At 43.6% G+C, this 25,027-nt stretch overlaps 1 protein-coding gene across 1 annotated transcript in view; it reads right to left on the bottom strand.

Annotated features, from left to right (window-relative positions):
- Positions 1-3,405: 3,405 nt before the first annotated feature.
- The window catches only part of SYBU (syntabulin), a 117,769-nt gene continuing 96,147 nt past the window's right edge, over positions 3,406-25,027 (bottom strand). Inside the window, exons 13-16 of the mRNA XM_022584571.3 lie at positions 17,845-17,947; positions 11,188-11,391; positions 10,022-10,171; positions 3,406-8,361 (exon numbers count right to left, since the gene is read on the bottom strand). Coding sequence (XP_022440279.2) covers positions 7,281-8,361; positions 10,022-10,171; positions 11,188-11,391; positions 17,845-17,947 — 1,538 coding nt within the window. The 3' untranslated portion in view covers positions 3,406-7,280. The remainder of the gene's footprint in view (positions 8,362-10,021; positions 10,172-11,187; positions 11,392-17,844; positions 17,948-25,027) is intronic.

The following is a 25,027-nucleotide window of genomic DNA, read 5'->3' as shown; positions in this document are numbered from 1 at the left end:
CTGCTGCAGAGATGGGGCAGTATTAAACAAATCGCCTGTGATTGCAAATCTTTTGAATGGTGGTGGTGGTTTTAAGGGTTAACTGAGACTGAGTGTTCATTATAGTGCCTGGCAACATATATAAGTGCTCAACAACGGTAGTTGTGAGCCCCTGCACACACTTCCTTATGAGCCCCTGCACGCACTTTCTCATGGGATCCTGTGCACACCTCCCACCTCTTACCACACACTGATGTTGCAGCCCCTTCCCTGAGGAGAGTGGGAGAAGTTGACTGATCTTACAAAATTAATTTTTACATGCCTTTAAGTTGAACTGCAAGTTTAATGAGAAAGAGAATCAACATTGACTTTGTGGCTCGGCACCATCTGAGAATTTTAACTATCAGGGACTCCTCACATGCACTGAGGTGGACATTATCCCCACTTGACATGTAAGGAAAGCAAAGCTTAGAAAGACAATTGTGTGCCAGCTTAATGGAAAGGAAAATAGCAAGCTTTGAGAGCAGCTGTATTAGTGTTTAATCAGCATTCTAAATGGACTATGGTTTCCAAGGCCTATCTTCACTTGATGAAACTACGAGCTGCCACAGAGTGAGCTTTTAGTCATTCTTCTCTGGTTCTTAAAGAGCTCAGTGATGTTACAAATGATAGTAGATAATGTGTTTCTAAGAATTTATTTAATAAACATGAAAGAAATTAGCTTGGCTTTTATTTTCATATAAATAACAACTGTGGTTGAATGTCAATGCCATAGAATTAAGTATTCCCAGGTTACTTGGGTCAGATGTTATAATCAAGGCAAAATGAAGTGTGGTTTATATTCACACATTTACATAGGCCAATTAGCTCACTTGATTGGGTCACATTTCAAATGAGGCCAAGGTCACAGGTTTCATACATGTGCAGACCAGTACTACACCCAGAGACCTTCCTGCTACAAATTGTGTCCCTGACCTTGTCCGGGTATCTTCCTAACACGTGTCTTCAGGATCTGGTTCAGAGAGTGACTGGCACAAAAAAAATCATCCCCGTGAACGGGAAATTCAAAGGACATAGTCTGAGTTGGTGGTGTGTTGAGAGAAATTGCTATAGTTTATTATTCTTGGGTCAATTTTGGCTCATTATAAGATATTAATATCTTCTGGTAATTGGTTTCATTTGTTAAAATATTCAGACCTTAATTTGAATCCTTAATTTATACAGCAATGCAGTTTCCAAAACTGTTGACTATTCCTGGGTAAAATGAGTGGTTACCTATTTTATGGAGAAAAGTGACATCATCATTAGATATACTGGCCCTTGAAATAAATGAAAAAAAAATTTTTTACTCGGTATTTTATTGTAGTGGCCAATAAAGTAAGCTGTGCATAAGAACAGAGATATGAAGTGTGCCCTATTTAAGTTTAAAGCACACAAGTGATTTTGATTCCTTTTTGAAGCTCTGCAGTGCATCCAGGCCTCTTTAATTGCCTATCTGTCTTGATTCGAAGGAGCCCTTGTGGAGTAACGTGGTACCTGGATGATCATCTTTAAAACTTTTTTCCATGTACTGCTTTCAGTGTGAAAATTATTAAGACTGCTTTCAAGTTTTTCATTTTCTCCATACAAGCCAGAAATAATGCGCTGGTTCAGAAGAATTAAAGGTCAGTTTAAAATACCAGCACCTATTGTTTACTGTAGAAAGTGAGGCTGGCAAACTGTTTCAAAACAAACCCTGTGAGCTATTTGATTGCAAGGAAGGAGAGAAAGGACCTTTCTTACTGCACCATCAAATTAGAGAAATATTGCAGTTGTTAATAGTTTTCAGATTCCAGTCCATTAAAGCTACAGTCTAGCAAAAATTTAATTTTTCAGTTATTCAAATAGCTTTGATCAGAAATGCTACTTTCAAGGAACAAGGGTGAAAATATCTCTGAAGGTGGGCCAGATAAGATTACCATGGGAGGAACTCTAGGGCCACGAGGAGGAAAGCTCTGACACCTGCCTTTAACAGCATTCACTAGAAAGCCTGGACTGTGGGTCTTACATCATCATTTCACATCCATAATCCCAGATGCTTCCATTGCCTCTGGAGATGGAGTGACTCTCTTCCCACTCAAATCAACAGAGCAGTGGCAAGCAAAGTTTTGTGAGAAAAAGGTTAGAAAACATCTCTATTAAGCATTAATTTGTTTAGGACAGTAGAAGATCGAGTCCTTCAGCATTATCCAGAGTACTTACTCTTCTAATGAACTGAGAGTTACCACATAGGAGATCTTACTTGAAGTGGCAGTTTTCAAAGAACCTGGTATATACTGAACTGGTTTTTAAACTGTTCGCAGAGGTGACACTGGAACCACTGCAGGAGATGAGAGGGAGGCAAAGGGGAGGTCTCCAGGCCTGGTGCCCTGTTCCAAACACTGCACTTTTATGTGTTTTGTGTATTGGGTTTTTTTATGTTGAAAATTTATTTTTGAGAGAGACACACCTTTTACAAAACTTAAATGCTGCTGATATAGTCCAGTCTTCTAACACAAACTTTTGAGTAGCATTTAAACCTTTTTTAATTTTAAAATTCTTTGGAATCATTGTTATAACCATTAGTTACCACAATCATCGTGATTGAGGGAGAATCAGTAGTCACAGCAGAGAATGTCTTCCAGTGGTTTGAAAATAATTACCTGATATAAACATGTTGTTTATATTCTATTTGGACCTTCCAATTGTTTTTTTTCTCCCAGGACCATTGGGAGTTTGTTGACATTCTTTCAAGATTTGATTTCTGTAAACTGCTATTTTTAATTGCCTAGGTTACTGCTTCATTGTACACATTTTGCCTGGTAAGACTGGGAATAAGTGAATTTTGTAAAAGTGCTCACTGAGCCAAAATGGAAGTCGGAACCTACCCCCAAACTTTCAAAATCCTCAAGAGAAAAACATATTGGACCCAACCACTACTTAGGCAGGGCCTATGACAAATGCAAATCACAGACTTCCTTTTTCTCCTGCCACAAATGTCAGAAACACTTGGCATCTGAGTGTATTGCATTTTTTCCCCTTTCTGAACAGCTCAACTCGGAAAGGTCAGCATATCCCTTTGGGAAAAATCTTTTCTCGTAAATTGGAATGTTTGCACACATAACTGTAGGAAATGTTTAACATTTGCTTTGATGGGACAGCAATTTATTCAATAGAGTAGAATTGTTCTTCTTTTTCCATCTTCCTGCCTGTTTGTACATCACAGGCACCCAAATTACGGAAAGCAACTTTGAGGCAGTTCTTTCTATGGGATCAGATCATCCTGTCCACAAAACCAGCCAACGCCTTGGGCTTCCGAAATGCAAGCTATGACCCATCTTTTATTTACTCTGAGGGACTCATTTGTGTTCTGAGTAAAAGCAGTAATTTTCCACAATACATATCGAAACCCTGGGAAAGAAGGAGGAGGAAAAGGTGGGGGAAGGAGGCAGGGAGAAAAAGAAAAACAGAATAGCCACTGCCAGGGTCTCCTGTTTTACCTTCGCACAGATTTGTTTCCATGTGTATAACAAGTTACACTACACTGTGTCCACTGTTGCAAATGAGTTAACTTTCTTTGAATCTTCTGGTTTGAGTAAAAGAAGAGATACAGGTCATTAAGACAACAAAGCAAGTTTCTGTTTGGGATCAGCCGCCCCCAGTGTGGTCATCACCATGATCATTTGCAGCTCACAGAGAATTCTTCACCAGCGCCCATCTTGCCATCCATCTTGAACTGATGAACAGTTCTGAGTTTATGTGGTTCTATTTGTTTCTGTAGCAGCAAACGGATACCAAAAACACGCCTGTACTTTTTCTTAAAAATGCTTAATTTAGCAATGATGAAAAATAAACACAAGGAGGGAGTGTAAGGAAGATAGCAGTATCTAGGTGTTGGTCTGGGCTAGACTACAGGAAGGGACCTATGTCAGCATGGCTCATTAGCTTGGGAAGCTTCCGATTATTCACTTCCAGAAACAGCTTCCCTTCCATTTCAGCCAAGTCCCTCTGCTGCTGAGCGTGTGCTGTGTAAGAGCCCATATGTGTGCCTGAGGCACGTGTGTATCCCACGGAAGAAACAGCCTATCTGAGACAGCCCACCTCGCTCCACAACTCCATCCTGTCCCTTTGTGTCTTCTCAAGGACTTCCCTCCTTCAATTAATTCTTTCTCTCCTAGATCATCAGTTTCTTTCTCTTCATTGGCTCAATCACAAAAGCCTACAAACATTCTCTCCTCTCAATATTGAAAAATAAAACAGATCCTTGCAACGCATATCCCCTTGTAACTGCTACCCACTGCCCTACTCCCCATTCACGGTAAAACTTCAAAAAAAATTAGCTGCACACATTGATTTCCGCTTTCTCTCTTCCATTCACTCTCCAACCCACTCCAGTCTGGCTTCCATCCCCATTTTTGCAAAGAAAATGATCTTGACAGTCACTAAGACTTTGTTGTCAAAGCCAGTGGACATCTATCTGTTCTCATGTTACTCAACTTCCTAATAGGATTTCAACACAGTTGACCATTCTCCGCTCTTGGTTTTCAGAATATTGCAGTTATCTAGTTTTCCTCCTGCCTTTGGGCTGCCTCTCTCAGGCTGTTTTGTTGGTTCTACATCCTCTACCTCTATCTAGATGTAGAAGTGCTCTTGGACTCAGTCCCTGGCCTTCTTTTCCTCTTTACACTCTCCCTGGATGATTTCATCCATCCCATGGTTTTAAACGGTATGTAAATGCTGAAGAACCCCTGTTTTATAACCCTAGCCCTGATGACTCCTGTGATTTTCACATTCATACATGCAATTACTCACTTGACATTTCCACATATTTAACAGACTTCTCAAATTTATTGTCCCAAACTAGCTTCTCTTGAACTTTTCCATTCTCAGTAAATGACACCACTATTGACCCAGATGCTCAAGTCAAAAACCTGAGTGATCCTAAATTTCTCTCTTCCTTAAACCCTACCTCGTCTCCTCCCCACATCCCATCTATCAGCAAATTGCATCAGTACTATTTTCAAGATCTGTCTTTAATTATTCAACTTAATCTCCATATCCACTTCTACCTCCAAATTGTCATCACTCATCTGGACTATTACAGTGGTATTCCTGCTGCCACTCCTGCCTCCGTACAATACATCCTGCACATAGCAGCCACAGAGTCAAAAAAAGAAAAAAAAAAAAAAAAAGGAAAAAACCCGGATTGTATCATTGTCCTGTGTAAAGTCTGTTAATATTTCTCATTGCAGTGGGAATAAATTCAAACCAACCCTCCCATGGTTTACATGGCCCCATATGAACTAGCTTCTCTTCCACTTCTCCAACCACCCCCGTGCCCCTCACTCTGCTCTAGCTACGCTGGTCTCCTTGATGCCTCTCTAACATGTCAAGCCCTTTTCAGCCTCAGGGCCTTTGCCTCTGTTGTTTCTGCAAAATTTTACCCCCCATATCTTCCCACAGCTTGCTCTTTATCATCCATTAGCACTAATGGTATTTCTTCAGACAGGTGTTCCTGGCCTTTGTCCCCATCAGTCTTGGTCAAAGCATCTCATTCCCTTGGAAGCACTTACCACTATCCAGAATTAATTTGTTCATTTGTTGGCATGTTCTGTGTCTTTCACAGACAGAATGTGAGTTCCCCAAAGGCAGAAGCCTTGTCTGTCTCCTTCGCTATTGACGACAGGCCTAGCGAAGTGCCTAACGTGTGAGCACCCAGTAAGTATTTGTTGGATGAATTCATTCAACAGCTATTTTTAGAACCCCTACAATATGCCACCTACTGTTCTAAGTGCTTGACATTTTTCTGTGAACGAAACAGAACACAGATCTCTGCCCTCAGAGACTTAGTATTTTAGTGGGGGAGATGGGCAATAAGCAAGACATAGTAAGTGACAGTACAGTACGTTTAAAGGTGATAAGTGCTGTGGAAGAAGAGTTTCTCGGTGAAAACTTAGGATATTCCCCAGTCTCTTCCACTTGTGTGTAAAGTGGAAAAGTCATTTGCTTTGCAGACCCTTGAAATCTTGGCTTCTAGAGATGAAAGATGAGATCCTGAGCAATCTACCTCTTTAAGGCTCAGCTCCATTATCTGTAAAGTAGAGTAGTACCCATATCACAAGATCGGTGTGAGGAATAAAGTAATGCAGATTTAATACTGTCTCATCCCTTCCCAGCCACCCACTCTCACCCTATTATTCCAAGGGGAGGACACATACGGTGAAGCATTTTCTCCCTCTCTGAACCCCCAGCATGCTTTAAAACAAAATCAGCCCAACTTTCCTGAAAATACTCAGTATATCCTTACTGAATAAATATGTGGACTAACAAGTGTATGGATAATTTCAGAGCAAACAAACAAAGCTACTTGTCTTCAGAAACAATGCTTTTTAAAAGACAGAGTAGGAAGTCCTCACCTTTCTTTAATAATTATTTTTCCCTCTTTATCATTTAATTCCATTTTTACAGATCCCTACTGTTAAAGATGGAAGGATCTGCTATCCATTTAGTCTTTCTTACCATATGTAAAAGTAAAATCACAGAGATAATTATTTTATAGGAGGATAGAACATTTATTTAAATGGAAACACTAATCTTTATTTTCATCATGCTGAAGTGTGTGGTTACAAACGATATTCAATAAAACACTATATATAATAAGCAAAAAATAAGTTAATACAATGTAAACCTTACATATAGTTTCATCAATTGACAGGTTTAAGAACAGACAAGCCATTTAAGACTTTGGAGCTACATCTAGTAGAAAACTGCAAACACTCAAACCTTATCAACCCCAAGTAAGACACTAAAGAGCTATCAAGACTTCTTCAAACCAGTTACACAAATACATTTTTCTTTTTGGTTACAATCCCCTGCTATGCACAAGACCACTGGAATGCTGTAACAATTACACATTTTAAAACGGCAAAAAGCAAAGCAAGGAGATAACATGCCAGCCTTATAGAAGCTGTCTTGAAAGTGCAAACTTTGCATTTTCTCTACCTGCACCACTAGGATAAGTACGGGTACCTCAGACGACACGGCAAGATCGTGAGCATGCTTTCTATATCACACTGGTGGGACATGTACTGGAACCAGGTCTCCATGCCTTCGAAGATACCTCCCGTTTTAAACAGTGAACAGGCTTCAACTAAATATAGTGCAAATCAAATACCGAGGAACAAAAACGACAGAATAGAGACCGCCACAGGTCGACCCGCTGCTTCTCCACCTAGCATCAGGCCACACGGGACAGACTGGCACACGGAAGTGACACCTTCTGTCTAGGGTTTGATATGACAGGTGGTGCGGCGGAGCGAGTGCAGGGCCACCATGCAGCAGCCCCGCAGCAACGCCCCGATGTTATAGATGGGATCCGTTCCCCCCCTCTGAGTACTGAACGCCCACAGCACGGTGGGGACCACGGGGGCCGCCACGGCCAGGAGATCCACCAGGAAACTGCTGCTCCAGTACCGCCCCACGACGCCCCCGCCGCACAGCGGGACCAGGCCGTTCAGCCTTTCCTCCGCGGAGCCTGCAAAATCCAGCTCTCTCATGAGGCGGTTCCCACGTGCCTCCGGACCCACCTCGGCGGTCGGGGTCTCCACGGGAGACAAAAGGATGGCGGAGTTTGGATTTCTTGGCGTTAAATCGACCACGATGGCAGAGATGGACTCCAGGAAGCTTTCCATCGAGTCGGCCCTGGACTCATCCTCAGGGGACGTGGAGCTGGAGGGACAGGGGTCCTGGAGCTTGAGCACATGCCGGATGAGCTCGGAGACGGCAGGGCTGTAGGGCACCACGTCGGTCTGCACGGCCTGCTCTGCCACCGCGCTGCCCTCTTCCTGACCCTCCAACTCCAGGGCCTTTGCCCCAGGGCTGGCACGAAGCAGCTCCAGGTCGCCGGCCTCCACGGCGGCCGTCACCAGCTCATCGAACACATCTGTGCCGTGGCCTGCGCTGTGTTCCCCCAGCAGCTCGCTGTTGGCCCCCGGCTCCTCTGGGGTCAGCGCCTCGGCCGTCGGGCCAGAAGCCGTGCTGAGGGCTAAGCCCTTCTCCGGGGAATCACACGGAAAGTCGAGACACAGCTCGTCCCTCAGAGAGCCGCTGTGCGCCATCTCCATGCTCTGAAGTAGAGACTCCAGCTTCTTGTTTTGAATGTTTATGTCCACAAAATACTTCTGAATGCCTTTGTCCTTATCGGCCAAGCTGCTCCTCATTGTTTCGATGACCTGTTTGAGCTGTTGGATCTCCTTCCTGGCTTCCTTGAGGGCCAGCTGGGCCTCCACCCGGTGGCACTCTTCCTCAATCCAGTCCTCCCGCATTCGGGCCAGCTGGGACTTCAGCTCCACGATCTCACTCTCCCTAGAGCCAGAGGAGACAAGCCCTGCTCAGAAAAAGGCCAACTGTGAAGCAGGCAGCAAGCAATTCTGGCGCCCAGCCCAGCCCATGCTCTCCCACCGGAAACATACAGGTTAAATCAGTTTTGAAATTTTATTAGCCCTGAACTGCCCCCTTAACTGTAAAACAGCTAAAATAATAACAGTAACTAGAATCAGAATAAAAAATGCTATTATTGTTTGTTTTTTTTTTCTTTTTGAGTGCCCGCCATATGTCTGGTATTTCACTAAGTTCTTTTCAGGCATTATCCTCTATTCGATACAGACCGACCTCGTTTGACTGCACTTTGCTTTATCGTGCTTCGCAGATAGTGTCTTTTTTTTTTAACAAATTGAAGGTTTGTGGCAACCCTGCTTTGTCAGACGCTGGTTAGCATTTTTTAGCAATTAAGGTATTTTAAAATTAAGGTTTGTGCACTGTTTTTAGATATAATGCTACTGCACCCTTAGTAGACTCTAGTGTAGTGAAATAACTTTTATATGTGATGAGAAGTGAAAAAATTCATATGACTCACTTCATTGCAATATTTGCTTTATTGCAGTGGTCTGGAACTGAACCTGCAACATCTCTGAGGTAGTCCTGTATTTAATATTGGAAATTGTTTTATTGGAACACATTAGTGTCTCTTAGCTTGCTTTTATCTCCATAGTCTACTCTTTCCTATGTCCACAAAACAACTTGTGGAAGGAAAGTCCGTATCACTTTTAATTACCTATCAAAGGCAGAAGGCAGACTGATAAGCTTTAGCAGTGCAAAACAGTTCTGATCATATACCAATGATAATTTCTTAAAAATTTATTTAAATCATAAAAAGCTACATGTTGCAAGGACTTTGTGAAATGTTGATCATTCTATCTCCTCTCAGGCAAGATGACACTGGATCCATCCTACACTGAAGGGAATCTATTTTTTTTTTAGATCCTTCACAGGACCCTATTTCCAGATATTTGTCAAAAAATTCTTCCTTACATATAATTTCTTCATAGTCCGTATAAATATATGTCCTCATATTCTCAGTATTTATGAAGACCAGGTAGTCAGGATCCTGACATATTTGAAGAGATGCTGTAAGTATTGCTTCTTTAAGTTTAGGCTTGACTCTTCTCCAGTTTCACTGCCTTCCCATACCTCCCTCCCATGATTATTCAAACCCTCCCATAGATTCCTCAAATCATAAACCAAAGACTTCCAGGGCTTCCCTGGTGGCGCAGTGGTTGAGAGTCCGCCTGCCGATGCAGGGGACACAGGTTCGTGCCCCGGTCCGGGAAGGTCCCACATGCCGCGGAGCGGCTGGGCCCGTGAGCCATGGCCACTGAGCCTGCGCGTCCGGAGCCTGTGCTCCACAACGGAAGAGGCCACAACAGTGAGAGGCCCGCGTACCGCAAAAAAAAAAAAAAAAAGCTGGACACACCCAGAAAAAGCAGAGGATCCCTTCCAACGCAGGAGGGTTCCCTGGACCCCTGAAACAGCAGGATTATAAAATAGCTCTTTTGAGAGACTGATTTAAGAAATGTGACAAAAATTAAATGAAGTCATTTGTCTTCTTTTCTTGTGTCGGTTCATATTTCATTTTATGGAAAAAGAAAATGTCCTAAGCCACAGCGTGCGAGGAACGTGGATTCACCTCTCATGCAGTCGGCGCTCAGACTCCTTGAGCCTGGTCTTCAGGTGTCTCACTGTAACCTCTTTCTGCTGCAGAGGAGTCAAGTACTGCTCTGGACTTGGGGGTTTGACACCATGATTTTCACCACAGGACATGTACCTTCCAGATCGTCTGAAACAATCGAAGTAGCGACATGTTACTTTTTCTATAAAAAGAAAAGTTAAGGCACAGCTAACAGGTTGAGAAGAAATGGCAGCCGTTTGCTGGGACCTTAAACCCCAGCAGCGTGTGACCTCACTTCAGAAGGGGGACAATAATCCACCTGCCAATCTTAGGACTGTTCAAACTGGGAAGATTGGGGGCGGGGTGTTTGTGGAGGGGGCGGGGACAGGGGAGAGGGAGATTTTCTGTGGCCTAGGGATGATCTCATATAAAACAATGCACAATTGTCCACGGGCCTGCCTGGCAGTTCAGAGTAACAGGCTATTATGTTAAAGGACAGTGAGTAGGGGCAGGTGGGAGGGCAGGAGGGAGAGAGGTGACCTCGCTTCCACACAACGTGCCACTTGCCTAAAGGTCCCGATTGTTGTTAGTTGAATTCAGATTGTTCTGACATCAGTCCCTGGTGTGAGTGTGCTGACTTGGTGGAAACTTCCCTACTTCTGCAGGGAAAAAGGCTAGTCCAGTCTCACCAGATAGGTTTTGTAAGAGAGGCACCCAGTGCTCTACAAAACTTCCCTTGCTGGAATCTTGGCCCCTCTTAGGCCTGGCCAAGAGTTACTGCTCTGGGCAGTACTGTGCCCAGTACTGCTTTACACAGTACTGGGCACAACGTGGTGCTCAATAAACATCTGGTGTTTGAATGAATGAGCAAACACACGAATAGCTCTTCTCTGTTCGGAGGGAAATGCATAGGACCCTCCTGCTGCCGCTGTGCCATTTTTACTGCCTAGCCAGGAACTCCTGGGACTGTGGAACCTTATTAGAAATGAAACTGTGGCTCGTGTCCTTTCTGCAGCAGCCCTTGAAGGATTAGCTGAGTGTGGGAAAGGAAAGAGAAGTGTTGTATGACAGAATAAGGCAGGGGATCAAGAGTTGTATCATTTAAAAAAAAATTTTTTTTAAAAGAGATGCTTACCAAGTAGGACAAACCAAGAGTCATGAATTGGGAGATAGACGGCACTCACCTCATGACGGGGCTGCAGTCACTTCCCTTGTAGGAGCCGGAGTTGCTGCTACTGGGGGAAGAAGGCGCATAAGTGGGATGGATGTTAACGGGACTCAGCTGATTCCTGCACAGCATGGACAGAAGGTCCTTCTCCCGTGGGGAGGGTGGGCTGTTGCCAGTCTTGTACGATGAAGTTCCATTGCTCCGCCCGTGGGGACCTCGACTGGGAGAGAAGCATGAAGAATGTTAGAATCCTTGGGGCTGTAGATACCCAAATGCGAACGCTTTGTTCCTTCTTAAAAGCTAGTCACCACTGAGGAAATCCAATCTATAGGGTTGAAAAGGGCAACATAATTATTAGAGCAATTTGGCTTTATGAGTCGCCTTCTTCCCACCTGCCCGATATTTTCTCTCCTGTGTCACCAGCACAGGCAACCTCTCCCTCTTCTATTCTTTCAAATAGTTTCTGACCATAGATTAAACCCAGCTGCCTGCTAAGAACACAAACCATGTAAAATACTGATTTGGTTTCGTTTCGTTCCAGAGGCCATTTTGAACATGTGGCTTTTGTTCCAGTATACCTGTTTCTGTGTAAAAATATTCAGGTTTGGCTCACGTTGGGTAAGAAAATTAGGGTGCTTCATTTGGAGGATGGGGGAGAAGGGGTTTGCCCGTAAAGAAGAAGGAAAAAACAGGATAAATATAACCCACATAAATGTATCGTCTATAATTTTAACCACCTATTTTTTTCTTTTTCTTTCCATCCCCAATGACATAGCACAACCTTTATCATTTAACTGCTTAAAATGTTAGCCCCTGCCTCTTGTCTTGCCCCTCCAGCAAGGAGGCCGTCCCTGTGGTGAGAGTGGCTTTTCCAATATGGAATTTGAGTATCGCTGGCCTCCTCAAAGCCATTCAGTGATTCCCCGCAGCCTCCAGAATAAAGGCCAGACCCCTTAATACAGCTCACAAGGTCTGGCCCCACCACCCCATCCAACGCACCCTCTGCTGTTCCTCCCCCTGCATTCCAGACGATGTACAGTTTCCTGATGGTCCACGCTCTCCATCATCTTTTTATTATTCTCTCTGCCTAGAATTGTTCTTCTGCTCCTACCCTGAGCCTCTGGGTACCTCCTACTTCAAGACTGACGGGAACCTACTCCAAGCAGCCTTCTCTGGACCCCTCACTCCCTCGGCCAGTGTAGGTGCTGTTCGCCGGTGCTTTCCAACACCCTGTGCAGGCTTCACCGTGGAAATTATCACAGTGCATCACCACAGCATGTCTGTCTGTCTTTTCCACTAGACTAGGGCATCCTGAGGGCAGAAACACAGCCTGTGCTTTTACATCCCCACTACCTGCTGGCACATGCTAGGTTCTTCCTAAATGACTGCTAAGGGAATAAACTGGGTTGAAGTCCTGGCACTGCCACTTACTAGGAACTTAGGCAAGTAAGCCACTTAATATTGGGGATATATGGTAACTTTCACAAAGTTGGCGTGCAAATAAATCAAAGAATGGATGTTCAGTACATTGGACAAGCTGTTAAGGGCAATTCAACTGCAGGGTACTGTTTCTGGATAAACTGTTTGAACTTCCCTGTTAATCTAGTTCCATTAAATTTGATACCCCGGAGTGTAAGGAAGCATCTAGAGAATGTTGAAATTACTTTAAATAGGGTAGCACGTCTATGTCAGGAATATATCTTGCTGACATTACAAGGAAACCAAAGGGAACAAGATACTCTTCATATAGCAGGACTTATTTTTGTCAATCCCTCTTTGCAATTTTGATTAGAACTGTATCCAACGGACACATCTCACCGAGAAACATGAGTGAACGTGAGTATGAGTGTGTGTGTGGGTCTACTTGGCTCCAAAATCACAATTACTTATTTAAAATCGAATACAGTTTGAACTAGCAGTCAACCCAGTAAATCACATATAAATGAAACATCACCAAATTCTAAACTTAAAAAGTTCTTTCCTTTTGAAATCATCCACATGGACTCTGCCTCCTTTTTTGTGAGAAGAGGACATTTTATATGGAACAGATGGGCTGGTGGCTTTGTGACAAACCAACTTCAGCAGTTCTTTGGTGGGTGTGGGGCAGAAAATAATATGTACTCTGGCTTGGATGTGCCTCTCTATGCTTCACTTCTGTTGGCCTGACTGTTTCTTAATGTGGCTATGAGAAAGATGGAGAGTCAACCATTGCAAGTTAGGAGAAAGAGTAAGGAGCTATCCCTCATGTGGACCTGGGGAATTCTATTCTGAGTTAACCTTTGCTGAGAACCTTCTGTGACCCAAGCCTTGTTGCAGGTGCTCTATGAACACTGTTTCACTTAATTTTGACCATCACGGCAATAAGGCTTATGGCAATAAGACTGGTACAATGATCATTTCCCTTTTATATTATGTGAAGTACAGGCAGTACTCAGTTATGTGAAATAACTGAGGCTCAGGGGAAAAAAAAAAAACTGGTTCAAGAACTCACAGCTCCACTGGGATTTAAATCCAGGTCTCAACTCTACAGAAATGTCTCCAGCTTTATACAAATGGAATGTATTGTTTGGGTCTTGTAAACAGGTATATTAGGTACTGGCTAGGTATGTGGTTATTACCTGAAGAATTTACCACCGACTTCTTTAGTTTGATGCATGCACTAAAATGCACGATTAGTGACATACAAATTAAATGAGATGAGGATTTTGTAAGAACTCATCTGCTATACAGAAAAGAGCAAAAACTCTTCAAACTATCAAACATTAATAAGGTATAATTGAGTCTTGAAATATATTTCAGGAAATGAGTTATTAGGCTGTTTGTAATAGCTAACTTTAAAAAAAGAAACTACATGCTTTAAATTATCAGTTCTGTTCCTTACATTTAGTTTAGTTCAAATGCTAACATATGTGGGTACAAACTCATTGTGGATGATAATAAAAAACATTTGCAATGGAGAAGACAGGATTCCATGTTTGTCAAGGCCGTGCACAGGCAAATCTGACGCTACCTTCCTAGCTCTCCCCGAATCCCTTGGTCTGATGGACAAAAAGAATGCAGCCCACAGAGAGGAGATAGAATTCTGGTACCCCGCCCCCTTCCTGCAAATCTTCCTGCAAAACTGGAGAGTGAGAGAAAGGGAGAAGTGAAGAAGGGATCCTCAGAAGGCGCCCAGATGACTCTCTATTCTCCAGGCATTGCCCTTTCCTTCAGGTAACATCCTCACCCTCACCGTCACCGTCACCACCACCATCACCAGCACCATGCTCACCAGCACTATTATGGGCTGAATGGTGTCCTCCCCAAATTTGCAGGTGGAAGCCCTAACCCCCAGTACCTAAGAATGTGACTGTATTTGGAAACGGGGCTTTAAAAAAGGTATTTATGCTAAAATGAGGCCCTTAGGATGGGCCCTAATCCCAATTTGACTAGTGCCCTTATATGAAGAGGAAATTTGGACACAGACAGGCACAGAGAAAAGACTAGGTGAGGAAACAGGGACAACACAGCCATCTACAAGCCAAGGAGCAAGGCCTCCACAGAAGCCAGTCCTGCTGACACCTTGATCTTGGACCTCTAGCTTCCAGAATTGTGAGAAAGTACATTTCTGTTGTTTAACCCACCCCCCGCAGTCTACGGTATTTTGTTATAACAGCCTGAGCAAACTAATATGATCATATTCACCACCACCACCACCATCAGCAGCAACAGCGGCAGCATCTTGCCCATTAGTATTATTTTTATCACTATTGACTAAAACAAGCATGTAATGGCTCTTTTCCTGAGTTCTGGGCACCGTGTTAAGCATTCATATCTATCAGTTCATTTAAATCAGTGAGGTAGATGCCATTATTACCCCATTTTCCAGAACAGGAAACTGAGGCTCGGGGCCCTGGGTCTTGCACCTAATAAGCAATGGATGCTGAACTCAAGCCCAGGTCCATCTGACTCCAAATCCCGAGCTTTTTTTTTTCTTCTTCTTACTTCTCTCTGCCTCTGATTAATCGTTTTAGCTTTGTTGTTGTTATTTTTAAATTAATTATTTTTCGCTGCATTGGGTCTTCGTTGCTGTGCATGGGCTTTCTCTAGTTGCGGCGAGCGGGGGCTACTCTTCGTAGTGCACGGGTCTCTCATTGCGGTGGCTTCTCTTGTTGCAGAGCACGGGCTCTAGGTGTGCAGGTTTCAGTAGTTGTGGCACGCGGACTCTAGAGCGCAGGCTCAGTAGTTGTGGCGCACAGGCTTAGTTGCTCCGCGGCATGTGGAATCTTCCTGGACCAGGGCTCGAACCCGCGTCCCCTGCATTGGCAGGCAGATTTTAACCACTGCGCCACCAGGGAAGCCCTAGGATTCTAGTTTAAGAAAGAGAACTCCTCAGAAATATCAGCAGAGTTGGCCTTCTCTAAGAAGAGATGGTTTGTAAATCTTTTAAGTTTTGTTTTTAAAATTGCCTGTCAAAAGCATTCCTTCCAACTACCTCTGTCCTTCATTTCCCCCACCGCTTCACCACATGTTCCTGCTAGCCTTCCTCCCAGGATCTAATTCTCCACAAAGAAAATTCATTTACTACAGGAGGAACCAGCCAATTAAAAGGATCATAAGTTATTTTAAAGTTTTGCATGGTACCCGGCCCATCTAGAGGAGCTATCCTCAATGCATGGTCCTGTAGAACACACAGATTACGTGAAACACCTGAGATGCTCCAGACCAGATATCTACTGATGGTGCTCTGTGCCTGGGTCAGATAAAAAAAGTGAACATAACGGACAGAACATTTGCCTATTTCAATTTTCTATTATGCATATATTAGTCTATTAAGCATATATCTGATTTGCACATAATTATATTTAACAACTTTATGTTTAACACATCAATTTTTCATCACTGAGAGAATTCATGGATTCCAGACTAGAATATTTTCTCTAAGTCACTCAGTATAACTGACATTACCTTGGAATTTAACCACAAACACAAATTCCTTTGAAATGCTTAACAAAATTTGCTTGCTCTTCAGGCCGTTTCTTTTTTCTTTTGCCTCTCTGTTCTTTGATGCCTTGTACCAATGGGTATGTGCTAATTTCTTGAATGGGTGAGATAAATGGCTTATTCTCAGAGCAAGCCACGTCTGATTTGTACAGAGAATGTTTATAGTTACATCCTGTGATCCCAGAGGCACTTTATTTCCAAAATAAATGGTATTTATCGATTCTGAAGAACAACTGTGCTTCTTCACTGTAGACTTCACTCTTTAGTTACAAGTTTGTTTGGCTTCAGCTTTAACAATAAAACTCTGCACTGGGGATCTCAGGTCCCTTTATAAGTATCAGCCATATCTTCTGCTCACCTAAGAGAAGTGGGAAGCATTTGCTTGCTCAGTCCTGGAAATGCAAGCTTTTAGAAACTAAACAGCTTTTCTTCAGCAAGTAACCTTAAAAATCATGTGGCCCAATCTCCTTTTTACACATTTGGACGCTGCGGCCCAGGACAGTCAAGTGACAGTCACCCCTGTGTTGTGTGGCTCACTCCATCGCTTTGTTCAGGTCCCTGCCCAGAGCTCACCTCATCACAGAGTCTCCAGGAACCAGCCTATCTAGAATATACCAAACATCCTATTACCCTCCATATCCTTTCCCTGTATTTAAAAATATATAATTAATATGCATTTATTATCCTTCTTTCTCTACTAGAATGAAAATAGTTTTTCATAAGTTTTGTTGACTGCCATATCTCTAGAAACTGCCTCACAGTAGATGCTCAATAAATACGTATTGAATGAATAAATGAAGCCACTGACGGCAGCAGAGAATCCTGAGGCTGACTAGCTGTCCCGCCAAACGTGAACAGTGGCTCCCATTTCCCTCACAGACCTTCTCTCCCCCAGTCCAAACAGCACCAATGGCGAACACCTGCTGATGTTTCAAGCAATGACCTCACACTTTACCTGAATTAACTAATTTAACCCTAACAATAAACCCTACCAGGTGGGTATGACTGTGGCCCTATTTTCCAGGTGAGAAAACTGAGGCGTAGAGAAGTTGAGCAACTTGCTCAGGGCCACACAGCCTGTAGATGGTGGAGCTGGCATTCAAACCAAGGTAGCCTGGCTCCAGAGCCCTCACACTTAGCTATTCTGTTCTACTGCCTCTTTCGGTGGGTAGGGGGCGCCCAGGCCTATGAACTCCAAACTTTCTTCACCCCTTCCCCACGTGAACGTTGGAGGTGGCCAGAGGGTCACTATGCTTCTTTCACAAAGACGAAAAAGGAAGCTCAGCTAGAGGAAAGAAAGGGTGAAGTGAGAGGCTTTGCAGCTAAGAGGACAGATTCATGAAGGGGCGGCAGGGTGGGAAGTGGGAGCCGACTAGCCTGATCCTCAGGTGAGCACACAGGTGGGTAAGGGAAGGAGAGAGATGGGAGGGAAGGCGCCAGGGCTGCACGAGAGGGCGTCGCGGGCGGAGGAACACAGGGCAACCACGTCGTGACCAAGGTAGGTGAGGCTGGGAAAAGTACCAACTGTGAATCACTGTAAAAACCAGCCAAGCAAAAAGCACTCACTGAATAAGCATAAAATCGGAACGCACAGTAATCCAGGTGGTTCTAGAGAAACATAAAGTACAGGTCAGTCGCCCGCGTAACGCGTCTTAACAATTACAGAGCAGGGGGCAGGAGGCGGGCCTACTTGCGTGAGAAAGAGGACCGCTTGCTTCCCGCAGCAGACATGTGGACCTCAGGAGCCGAGATGCTGCCCGTGCTGCTCGAGGAGCTAAAATCGGCTTCGCTACCTGAAAAACAAGGGGGGAGAGAAGCATGAAGGAAATGAAACCCGAGAACACGCTGGCCAGTTCCCTGCCCTCCGACGTCCCTGGCTCCCCGCGTTTGCACACGGACTCGGCAAGTGGCCGGGTTCCAGCGCTCCCAGGCTCCCAACGTTTTCCGCAAAGCAGACGAGAGAAGGCGCAGGCATGAGGGCGTCGTTTCGTAAGCACAGCTTGGGAGCACAGTGAGGCAGGTTTCATAGATGCCGGCTTCCTGCAGAGGAGCAGCGGTGACCCGGGTCGGCCCCAGTGCCCGCCTCTCCCTGTGCGCCAGCACTCCCGGGAACATCAACGTGCCGGCCCCAACGTTCAGCAGAATGAAAAGCCTGCTCGTCACCCCCAAAGAAGTTTTTCCCAGAGAGTTTATCTTTAGGCTTTGTAGTCGTCTAGCCGTACTTGAGTTTGGCACGTTAGGGTCTGGAGATAAGCAACCGTCTAGAAGCTGTCATGGGGAAAGTCTGGGCTGCAGATAACTGCTCCAACCGGCACTATCTGATTATCCACCTTCTCTGGCTGCAGCTGCAGTTTTTCTATGAAGAACAGAACCTTAACAAATGGCAGGAACTGAACATTTCCAAGGAGAGCGAAAACAGTTCACAGTGACAGTGACAGAAGCTGTGAATGAAATTGAAATTTGAATAGTTTTGGGGGTGAGTGGAGGGGTTTATTAGTTTACAAATATCACGTTACGTTTGAGCACAGACTAGAGTTCAGTGTGTAATTGGAAACATGCTGTGTGGTAGAATAACTAATATAAATTCACTTTTAACAAAAAAAAAATACATAGTTCTGAAATAGTAATAATGAAAACATTCCATGGATTGCCTGGGGAAGTGCAGGGGCCATGGAAGAGGTAACAGAACAACAGGAAGAAGAGAACCAGGATTTTTTTTTTTTTTAAAGAAGAAATTCCAGATGTTTTTGGAAAAATCAATCTGATAGGTACACAATTTTATTTGACCTTGTTTCTCAACTCCTATGCCACAATTTGTGACTCTTCTGGTCTAAAACCCAGAGCCAGATCACATTTCTGAGTTGAGGAAAATATGAATAATCTAAATCCCTTGCATTTCTAACAAGCAGTGATCAGTAATGATCATTCATTGATGATCGCAAGTCTTTATTGAGAGCACACCAGGTTCCAGGCCCTGTTCAAAATTCTTTCTATACTTTGTATCTGTTAATCTTGACAGCTTTGTAAGGCAGATATTAATCTCACTCTTCTACTATTGAGGAAACCAAAGCTGATTTACTTGTCCAAGACTTGTGGGTGATGAATCCTGTCCAGGACCAAATCCCATAATACCCCTGTGATAACATGTCCTCAGGAAGGCAGTGGTTAGAAGCAGGGGCAGGAGAGGTTCCTCTATACACTGCCATCTCCCCCACAGTCAAGATGAGCCATAGGGACAAGATGCAGCCAGACCAGCCCACTGGTGGACAGGTGCTCTCACTAATGGGGTGTTTTAGTGTTGCTGGAGGGGAACGTCAATGACAGCAAGGCAAAGAGAGAGAAATATCCCTTCCCTGGTTTCTAGGACCTCTCAGGAAGGTCAGCCTCTTCTGGGAAATAGATCAAGAAGGACCCCTTAGTGCAGATGACAGCAGTGAATCCCAACTCCCGCAGAATTCTGGGAGGATTAAGGTAGCAATTTATCAGAACTGGGACTGGCTATTCCTTCTGGATTTCAGAGACTTTTGTCTAACGATGTAATGAACTCCCAGAAGCTCCCTGAACCTAATTAGTTGCCTCTGAGTAATGTGTTGGCTAACCTGTAGTATTTAACAGTCTCAAGGGCTCGTGATTGGTAGTGCTATCCAGGAACACACTAGTCCTGACAGCCTAATTCAACCAGCCTTGTCTGCTAGTACATCACCAGGCTGGTTATTAAATGACAGAGGTGGACAGTTTTCAAAAATAGATCCTATGGTTGCAGCCACCAGGTGTAAGATATTATTTTCTAATGTAAAATTATTACTCCGAAACACCCAATTTTCACTCTTTAAAAGGTATGCAGAAATCCATCAATTACAATTTAACTGCCTGCATAAAAACGGAAATTCTATAACAGAAACAGACAATTGCTGAAAATCCACTGTTACCTCACGATGCCTCTGATCTGCAGTAATTATGTACCCTGAACTGAAGGGACAACTTTGTTCTAAACTTTATTGCTCCTGGCACTCAATATATTGACTCTTTACTGTTTGGGTACTATGATAGTGAAAAATGTATATGCTACTTAACTATTTCTGTTTATGATTTTTAAAAATATAAACTATTTCCAGTTTGCCTATTGCCATGTAAAGTCAATGCACTCTTTTTAAGGGATACACAGAAAAGGCAATTTTACTGTGTGATCTGAATATATTCTCCCCATTTACTAAGAAAACTCAGAATAAGGCTGGAGGCCTGAAAACCTATCTGGCAACAAAGACAGCGGGAGTGAGAGGCACTCCTTAATGCATTTCCTTTAAACAGTGTATGCAACTAGGTGATTGCCATGGGTGCTGTATGTAGTTCAGTGCTCTTTTGGGTTACTAGAATCATACAAAGAGAGTTCCTAACCTAAAAACATAGGCCCTGAGTCAGACAGCCCAGGTTCAAATCCCACCTCTACTGCTTGCTAGATGGAAGACGTAGGCACATTACTTCACCTCTCTCTGCCTCAATTTCTTAATCTGTGAAATGGAGATTGATGATCATAGCACCTGCCTCGTAGGGTTATTGTAAGCAATGAATATCTATCTGCCATCTTAGAAAAACACCTGATCTGTTGTAAGCTCTCAATAAATGTTAGCTGTTATTATTATTCTGCAGGGGTTAAAAAGACAACTTTTATTATACTATACATCTCCTTTGTGGAAAATTTAGAAAATAGCAACGATGCAGAGGGAAAAATATAGTCTATAATTCCATCACCAAAAAATAACCTTTTGGCATGTAACTATTCAGCATTCATACTTAATACATTATTATGTAACCTAATTGTTTTTCTTTTAATATGTGAATATCTTTAAAACATGGCACATTTTGTTTTATTAAATCAATGAATATGTAGGCTATGTCCAATTTTTCTATCATTAGAAGCAAAAACTATGTGCCAGAAACCATCCTGAGCATCTTTTACATATTAATTCATTTATTTCTCATGACAGGACAGACCCTATGAGGTAGGGACAGTTAAGGCAGAGAAGTTGAGTGACGCTCACCAGGTGTCACAACTAATAAGAACTAGAGCCAAGAGGGAAACCAGGCCATCTGACCCCAGGGTCCATGCTTTTTTTTTTTTTTAATTATATCTTTTTTTTAAGTTAATTATTTTTGGCTGCATTGGGTCTTAGTTGCTGCGCGCGGGCTTTCTCTAGTTGCGGCGAGCGGGGGCTACTCTTCGTTGCGGTGCATGGGTTTCTCGTCGCAGTGGCTTCTCTTGTTGTGGAGCACAGGCTCTAGGTGCACGGGCTTCAGTAGTTGTGGCTCGCAGGCTCTAGAGCGCAGGCTCAGTAGTTGTAGCTCACAGGCTTAGTTGCTCCTCGGCATGTGGGATCTTCCCGGACCAGGGCTTGAACCCGTGTCCCCTGCATTGGCAGGCGGATTCTTAACCACTGCGCCATCAGGGAAGCCCAGGGTCCATGCTCTTAAACACGGGCTTAATGGCTATCCATGGGCATACAAATTTACATCCTTGTTTATTTCCTTAGAATAAATTCCTAAAAGTAGAATATTTAAGCCATAGTATATACTCATTTTAAGACTTTTAGTATATATTCCATAGGGATTTTTTGGATGGCATCAGCCAAAAGCAGTTTTGGTGGACAAGGAAGTGTTTGCCCCCATCTGCCCGTGTGTAGACACCTGATGGGTAAATCTCTGATGCCGCAGGGAATACTTCGACAAAGCACAGGAAACAGTATTTGGCCATTGAAGAGCTGTGCTTGAAAAGCTGAAGGGAATTTAAAAATATGCATATCCAAGTCGTCCTCATCAACACTGTCTCCAACCAGCTGCTGGGGTTGGCGGAGCAGGGTTCCAGGACTAAACAGGGAGGATGCACTTGATGACCTTTAAGATAGTTGTGATGCCGATGTCCTGGTGATTACACACCCTGCAGCGGGCTTTCCAACTATCAGGGAGCTACGTTTTTTGTTCAGTGGTACTGCTGGATCCTCTCGAGAGGCTTTACTTCTATTCATAACCTTAGGGTAATAAGCATTCTGTGCATGTGATGGTAAGGCCGGGAATTAGAGAAGGAAGGGTAAATGGAAACAAAAAGAATATGGGCGAAGACTGATAACTAGATGTAGTTTTTAAAAACACTGCCTGTGATTCAGTCTCTTAGGACGTTATTATTTTTGCCTCCTTTCAGGAGACTGGATTCCTCATACATCAGAACATCACAGGCCTCTGAGAACAGAGCCATCCTGACGTCTACGAAGCTGTATTAAGCCATCCTAAACCAGTGCTTTAAGCAGCCCCAAACCTTCCTTATCCTTTGTCACCACAAAGCTATCAAATTAATTCAGGTTGGCCACTTATATCCCCAACTCAAATAGAAGCAGCAAATTAAAACAAAAACAAAACGAAACAGTCCCCCATCAATTCATCCTCCTATCCCCCACCCCCTCCCCCCCACAGCTACACAGATCTTTTATTTAAAGGTCTCTAGGGAGGAGAGAGAAGCCATTTTCACTGCAACCAAGCAGCACTATGAAGGAGCAGCTGCAGCAGTGGACACATGTAATTACAGAAGGAGCTACTCCAAGTATGTTCAGTAGCACTGACTCTTAGCTGCAGAGCTTTGCGGGCCCAGCCAAGGAATCCAAAAAATGCTTCACAGGGGCTTCCCTGGTGACGCAGTGGTTGAGGGTCTGCCTGCCGATGCAGGGGACACGGGTTCGAATCCTGGTCCGGGAGGATCCCACATGCCGCGGAGCGACTGAGCCCGTGCGCCACAACTACTGAGCCTGCGCGTCTGGAGCTTGTGCTCCGCAACAAGAGAGGCCGCGATAGCGGGAGGCCTGCGCACTGCGATGAAGAGTGGCCCCCGCTTGCCACAACTGGAGAAAGCCCTCGCACAGAAACAAATACCCAACACAGCAAAAATTAAAAAAAAATTAAAAAAGTAAAATGCCAATGTTATATATAAAAAAAAAATGCTTCACAGCCTAAAGAGGATTTTCGTTTTAGCTTTCACAAACTATTCCCAGAACCCCCATAGGTGTTTATCTCAGAAAAAAACATATATATATATATATATATATATATATATATGTGTGTGTGTGTGTGTGTGTTCTTGCATATCAGAACATGTCTTTCTGAAAAATTGTAAATACCGTTTCCATTTTATTGCAATTTCAGAAAAGATTTATCTTCATTCTGATTGATGTCCGTATGGAGCTGCCATCCAGTTAAAAGCATATATGTAGGGCTTCCCTGGTGGCGCAGTGGTTGAGAGTCCGCCTGCCGATGCGGGGGACACGGGTTCATGCCCCGGTCCGGGAAGATCCCACATGCCGCGGAGCGGCTGGGCCCGTGAGCCATGGCCGCTGAGCCTGCGCGTCGGGAGAGGCCACAGCAGTGAGAGGCCAGCGTACCGCAAAAAAAAAAAAAGTGATTCAAACTGCCACGAGGGCACGACTCTCTCTCTGAGCCCGTCTGTGTGTCTATCCACACATACTGCACTTCTTTTTTCTCCTAATAAATACTTTACTTGTTTCACTACTTTCTGTCTTTGTGGGAATTCTTTTTCTGCAAAGCCATAGGGCCAGGGCCTTGTCACTGACCACTGGTCTAGTGGCTAGGATTTGGTGCTCTCACCATTGTGACCCGACCTCAGTCACTGGCTGGGAACTGAAACCCTGCTTCAAGCCGCTGCAGGCCCAGGCCACCCAAAATCATATTAAATCAGCAAAAAAAAAAAACCAACAACAAAAAAAAACCCACAGAAAAATGGGCAAAGGACATGAACAGGCAGATGGCAAAGAAAGAAAAATAAACAACCAATGTACCTGAAAAGCCATACAATCTCACTTATAAAATTAAAAATGTAAATGAAAAAAAGATTTTTTTCATCAGATTGGCAAAAAAAGAAAATCAAAGTTTGATAACACTGGTCTGTTAAGGGTTTGGGGCAAAACACTGATAAGATTTAGCGAGAGTGTGAATTGGTGCAATGTACATAAAAAAGAAAGCTATACTGCTAGGAACTTGTCCTGCACATAAGCGTTCAAAAAGACAAGTAAATTGTCCTTCAATACTGACTGGTTAAGTCAGGTGGTACAGCAACCTAAGAGGATACTCTGCAATCATGAAAAGGGGTGACATGAACCTGTGTGTGCTGAAGTGAAAAGATCCGGGAGACCTGTTTGTTATTAGACAAGAAAAACAAGATGCATAAGAGTGGGTGTGGCATGCTTGCTTCTGTGTAAACAATTCTTTAAATAATAAATAACTTGCTACATGCATAGAACATTTTTCTTGAGGGACAAAATAGAGATTTGTTAATAATGGTTTCCCTTGAAAATAGGACAGTGAAGATATAAAGAGACTCTTCATTTTATAACTTCCTGAGCCATTTGGCTTTTCTAACCATGTGCTTATATTACCCTTGTTATAAAAATTATAAATAGGGGTACAGTGCAATTATGGACAATTGATTTTTTTCTTTTTTCCTTAAAAAAATCTAAAAATTTTAAAGGAAAATCATTATATAATAAAAGTAATCATGGACTTCCCTGGTGGTGCAGTGGTTAAGAATCCACCTGCCAATGCAGGGGACACGGGTTTGATCCCTGGTCTGGGAAGATTCCACTTGCCGTGGAGCAACTAAGCCTGTGCGTCACAACTACTGAAGCCTGTGCACCTAGAATCCATGCTCCTCAACAAAAGAAGCCATCGCAGTGAGAAGCCTGTGCGCCACAACGAAGAGTAGCCCCTGCTCGCCACAACTAGAGAAAGCCCGTGTGCAGCAACGAAGACCCAACACAGCCAAAAATAAATAAATTTAAAAAATAAAAGTAATCACACCACATAGTGCAGTATTAAGA

The sequence above is a fragment of the Delphinapterus leucas genome, chromosome 17, assembly GCF_059928025.1.
Source record: "Delphinapterus leucas isolate spDelLeu-1000000601 "Yukka" chromosome 17, BTC_Dleu_Yukka2, whole genome shotgun sequence".
Lineage (NCBI taxonomy): Eukaryota > Metazoa > Chordata > Mammalia > Artiodactyla > Monodontidae > Delphinapterus > Delphinapterus leucas.
The sequence above is the reverse complement of the archived record's forward strand: the minus strand, read 5'-3'. Positions and strand labels throughout refer to the sequence as shown.